The 6014-nt window shown below is 40.1% G+C and overlaps 1 protein-coding gene across 1 annotated transcript in view; it reads left to right on the forward strand.

Moving 5' to 3' along the window:
* Positions 1–205: 205 nt before the first annotated feature.
* Positions 206–6014, forward strand: part of LOC123989520 (tyrosine-protein kinase SYK-like) — a 27509-nt gene continuing 21700 nt past the window's right edge. Inside the window, 3 exon segments of the mRNA XM_046290590.1 lie at positions 206–710; positions 2342–2502; positions 4306–4444. Coding sequence (XP_046146546.1) covers positions 309–710; positions 2342–2502; positions 4306–4444 — 702 coding nt within the window. The 5' untranslated portion in view covers positions 206–308.

Consider the following 6014-nt stretch of genomic DNA (forward strand, 5'->3'; position numbering starts at 1 on the left):
TACAGTGTAATAACAGTGTAGGTACAATTTGTTAGATAGTACTAACTACTACACAATATCTGTCATCATCAGTAAATGCAAGTATTAGTAAAATAGGTTTTACAGAAGCTTTGAGTGGGGTTAGATGTGTGTGTTGTCAAACGATGGATAGGTACTACATTCTCACAGGTCGGATACCAACAGGAGTCCTGCACATTTCACTGTATCGTGATCTTTTGAATCCGTTCCCTCTCGTAGGTCTCCATTGAGAGAGTCACAGCAAAGCTTCTTTCGGTGATTTCCAGTGCAGCCAAGAACCAGAAGACAAAATGGCCGACAATGTAAATGCCTTGCCCTTCTTTTATGGCAACATCACCCGGGAGGACGCAGAGGGCTACCTGCAACAGGGGGGCATGGGAGACGGCATGTACCTGCTACGGCAGAGCCGGAGCTACTTAGGGGGCTACGCCCTGTCAGTGGCCTACAGACGGGAGTGTTACCACTATACCATAGAGAGGGAGCTCAACGAGACGTACGCCATCGTTGGGGGGAAGAGCCACCGAACCCCCGTGGATGTGATTGACTACCACTCCCAGAAATGCGAAGGGCTGGTGTGTCTGCTGAAGATGCCCTACAACAGGCCCAAGGGCATGCAGCCCAAGGTGGGGCCTTTTGAGGACCTCAAGGAGAAGCTGATCAGAGAGTATGTGAAAAAGACCTGGAACCTGCAGGTTAGTAGAAATACTTGGGTTGACTGATTCACTGGTTAGTTGGTTGGTTGGTTCATTCATTTATTCATTGGTTCATTGATTCATTCCTTCATATTTTTATTGATTCATTCCTTCATTCATTTATTAATTGGTTCATTGATTCATTCCTTCATTCATTTATTAATTGGTTCATTGATTCATTCCTTCATATTTTTATTGATTCATTCCTTCATTCATTTATTAATTGGTTCATTGATTCATTCCTTCATATTTTTATTGATTCATTCCTTCATTCATTTATTAATTGGTTCATTGATTCATTCCTTCATATTTTTATTGATTCATTCCTTCATTCATTTATTAATTGGTTCATTGATTCATTCCTTCATTCATTTATTAATTGGTTCATTGATTCATTCCTTCATTCATTTATTAATTGGTTCATTGATTCATTCCTTCATTCATTTATTAATTGGTTCATTGATTCATTCCTTCATTTATTCATTGATTCATTCCTTCATTTATTCATTGATTCATTCCTTCATTCATTTATTCATCGGTTAGTTGGTTGGTTGGTTTATTAATTTATTCCTTCATTAATGTATTTATTTTACACCTGACTTTACCTGAAGTGAACCTTAATGCCATGTTGTTACTCTATTCCAACTTTAGTGACCAAAATAAAGGTAAATGAAATAGTGATTGATTGAAAGGGAAATGACCCAATGCTGTCTCAAATGTGTTACTACTGTAGAGTAGGCCTAAAGTTATCAGATTGAAGACTTAGACTGGGTCTCAACTTACTGTTGATTTGATTTGATTAGGATTAATTTTAATTGGAGTAACAATAGTAGAGTACATAAAGTGCCATTTCTGAATGTAGTTGTGCATCAGCAGTTTTTATATTCTTACTCAAAAAGCCCATGTCAGCAAAAATGTTTATTTTGGTAAGTTACCAAAAATCTCTCCACCCTATGCCAAAATGTGTAGTATAGCAGGAAATTAGTTGTAAAATTGCATATTTTTCTCACTAACGCATATAAAATGAGTAGAATTGCATGAAATTAGTTGTAAAATTGAACAATCTTCTCTGCCCAATGGCAAAATGTAGAATTGCAGCAAACTGCTTTAAAACGGCAAAACAATTCTCTCCACCTTGCTGAAATGTACAGAATAGCAGGACATTAGTTGCAAACTGCAGGCTCGGGTCGGCTATTTCTACCATCATGGTATACCTTCCCTATTGCTTGAAGCAGCCATAAAGTGGTCGGGGACAGGTCAGATGTCATTGTGCTATGTCCTCAGGAGTGCAGGCCATCATTAGCCAGAGACCTCAGCTGGACCATGGAAAACGTTGTCAGAGATAGGAAATCTATTTTGCTTCCAACAGTCCAATAAGTCAGAAGGCTTTTCAAGTTTTCCCTTTGAAGATGAGAGGGAGACCTGTTAAAGTTATGTATCTTTATTACTTTAAAAGCACAAACTGTAAGATTACCTGGTATTCAATGGCCATAACCAATTGATAGCAATACAAATAACTTATCATTGCCCAATTTTAGAACGGTCTAATCTTACCATTATCATAACTATGAACTGATAAAGTTCATAAAGTGTTCGGGGACGGGTCAGATGTCATTGTGTTATGTCCTCAGGGTGCGGCCCTGGAACAGGCCATCATTAGCCAGAGACCTCAGCTGGAGAAGCTGGTTGCCACCACCGCCCATGAGAAGATGCCCTGGTTCCATCACACCATCACACGTGAGGACTCTGAATCACGGCTCCAGATGGGCTCTCGCACCAATGGCAAATTTCTGTAAGGGACCACTTAAAATGACTATGGCTGTCTATTGTAACATTATTATTATTATCTCATGGTTTGCTTTTGAATGGCCTCGGGTAAAACTGTAAGGTGTAAAAATGTATGAACCTGCCATAAGGTAACACCAGTCAACTTTACTTAAAAAACTATGTGTCATGGTTGTGTGAAGTCCTGTTAGTAGCTATGATCTACTCTTAACTTAAACTTTGTAATTCTATTTGAGATCCTAACAAAAATCATGTGAGGATATGACATAGCAGAAAATTCTAGATGATAAAAACCTTTGTAGGTATTTTTTCCGAGCCAATTCTGACATGTTCATGTCAGCTCTTAGAGCTTGTAAAAAATATATATTTTTTAAGTTAAAAGCAAAGTGGTGTAGATTTGCTACGCTGAAAAGAAGATAGAAGACATACAGGAGAGGTCTGTAGTCTACACTATTTATAGTAAGATAAGTTTGTGCTGCGAGGCGCCAGCAGTGGCCTAGGCTGTAGAGAGAGAAGCAGGCTGCGGTTTCCGTTGTGACAGTTTGCAGAGGACTTCCTGGAGTGACCAAAGGGGGAGGGGTTTTTGACTGCTCTACTTTATCTAATGAGAACATTCTAGAAGGTGCTCTTTGCAGTATTTTCCTCAAAACTATTTCTCAGCGTTCAACGTATTGAAAATTGTGTCCTATTTTATTATTTTGGATTAATTTATACATTTTTTATTCATATCCTGAATTGAATTGATAACATTTGAATGACCTCAACCTTGGTGTATACAACAAGAGCCTTTCCCTCCACAATTTCCATTTCTTCAGTGTGTTTCAACAAATTTGGATTTATTTTTAATTAATTTTCATATTTAAATATGCATTTTTTTGTACTTAAATGTGCATTTTCATATTTAAATATGCATTTTCATATTTAAATATGTATTTTTGTAAACCATTTACAGTTAGGATTCTCAAATGCAAGCAATCATAAGGAATTCTGCAATTCTATTTCAAAAAGGAGTTCGATGAAACAACAACTTTTATTTGTGAATATTAATTCATCAATGTTGTCATCTAGTGTAGTAATGTATTTCAGGGTAATTTATCAGACATTCTTATCCAGAGCGACTTACAGTAGTGAAAGCATATATTTTCATACTGCCCCTCTGTGGGAATCAAACCCACAACTCTGGTATTGCAAGCACTGTGGTCTACCAACTGAGCTACGCAGAATTCATCATTCAGTACTGTAGCTCAGTTTCCTGTGTTGTGGGGTCACTTTTCATCAAGTTATCGACTACACAGTCACGTACCAATAGGAATGATTGTTTCGGGGGTTTACAGTAGTCATGCACCATGAGCTACTACCGAAGGCATATCTACTGAAGAATATTAGCCCATCCATGCACTGTACTAACCTTGATGAAAGTTAGTTTATTGTAACTCTAGCACTCTTTCAAGTACACATGTTAGTCATTTAGCAGATGCTCTTATCCAGAGAGACTTACAGTTAGTGAGTGGATAAATTTTTTGACTTTTTTGTACTGGTCCTCCGTGGAAACAAGCCCACAACCATGCTCTACCAATTCTACCAGCTGAGCCACACAGGGACCTATATTCAGTGCCATAGCTCAGTTTCCTGTGTTCATTTTGACATTTTAGTCATTTAGCAGACGTTCTTATCCAATTAGTGCTTTCATCATAGAAGATAGCTAGGTGTGAAAGCAACATATCACAGTCGCAGCTGCCCTGACGTTAGAGGGCAGTTTGTTTCCACCTTCTTATGTTCATCTGTGTCTCTTCCATATGTCTCCCTCCAGGATCAGACAGCGGGACCTGAATGGTTCCTACGCCCTGTGTCTCCTACATGGGTCACAAGTCATGCATTATCGCATCGATAAGGACAAGGCTGGCAAGCTCTCCATTCCTGATGGGAAGAAGTTTGACACACTGTGGCAGGTAACATCGCAGACTGTAGAATTATTTAAGGTCCCACTTTAAACACACTTCAATTTATAGGGCCAGTTTCCCGGACACAGATTAGGCCTAGTCCTGGATTCAAAAGGTTTACTCTCTATTGAAAATGCTTAGTCCAGGATTAGGCTTGATCTGTCTCCAGGAAACCTCCCTATAATACAGACCTGATAGATGGATATAGGCCTTGTAGGGATAGATTCAATCAGATTGACAGCGAGCACAGTGTTGTTTGGTTGGAGGTAGAACTGCGTAAAGCCTATCGCATGCTTCCCAGTCGAAACAGTTTGTGCATATATTATATTTAAGCCATTAAGACCTGAGGAGGTGTGGTATCTGGCCAAAATCTCCTGGTACTGGCTAAAGTTCATGATGCCATTGACCTAAACAAGAACCCCAGGACAAGTGTAAGCAAAGAGCCTCAATAGATCAAAGATCCACCACCATATTTTACAGTAGGTATGGGGGTCTTTTCTGTTCATGCAGTCACATATCAACGCCAAACTCATCACTGGTGTGCATGGCCAAACTCATCACTGGTGTGCATGGCCAAACTCATCACTGGTGTGCATGGCCAAACTCATCACTGGTGTGCATGGCCAAACTCATCACTGGTGTGCATGGCCAAACTCATCACTGGTGGGCATGGCCAAACTCATCACTGGTGTGCATGGCCAAACTCATCACTGGTGTGCATGGCCAAACTCATCACTGGTGTGCATGGCCAAACTCATCACTGGTGTGCATGGCCAAACTCATCACTGGTGTGCATGGCCAAACTCATCACTGGTGCATACAAACTCACCACTGGTGCATGGCCAAACTCATCACTGGTGTGCATGGCCAAACTCATCACTGGTGCATGGCCAAACTCACTGGTGTGCATGGCCAAACTCATCACTGGTGTGCATGGCCAACCACTGGTGTGCATGGCCAAACTCATCACTGGTGTGCATGGCCAAACTCATCACTGGTGTGCATGGCCAAACTCATCACTGGTGGGCATGGCCAAACTCATCACTGGTGTATGGCCAAACTCATCACTGGTGTGCATGGCCAAACTCATCACTGGTGTGCATGGCCAAACTCATCACTGGTGTGCATGGCCAAACTCATCACTGGTGTGCATGGCCAAACTCATCACTTGTGTGCATGGCCAAAGAGCACCATTTTCATGTCATCTGATTCTAGTTCTAATCTGGTTCTAATCCAAATGCCAATGCCGTTTAGCAAACTCCAGGCGTTTACATTGATTGGATGACATGAAAATGGAGCTCTTTGGGCCACACACACCAGTGCATGAGCAAAACAGAGCCCCATACCTACTGCGAAATATGGGGGTGAATATTTTGATGTGTCGTTATCTTCGCAAGGTAAAGTATTTTAAACAGGGGTGTGAATAATAAAATCTCTTTCTCTGAGCAATTGTATTATAATAAATATTAAATAAATAATTGAGTATACAATATAGCTCAGTATTTAAATTATTTTATACAGTCATTTTTGCTTATCTTTTATCAAGTTGGACAATCATTTTCTGACCCTACTGTACTAT

The sequence above is a fragment of the Oncorhynchus gorbuscha genome, linkage group LG11 (genome assembly GCF_021184085.1).
Source record: "Oncorhynchus gorbuscha isolate QuinsamMale2020 ecotype Even-year linkage group LG11, OgorEven_v1.0, whole genome shotgun sequence".
Lineage (NCBI taxonomy): Eukaryota > Metazoa > Chordata > Actinopteri > Salmoniformes > Salmonidae > Oncorhynchus > Oncorhynchus gorbuscha.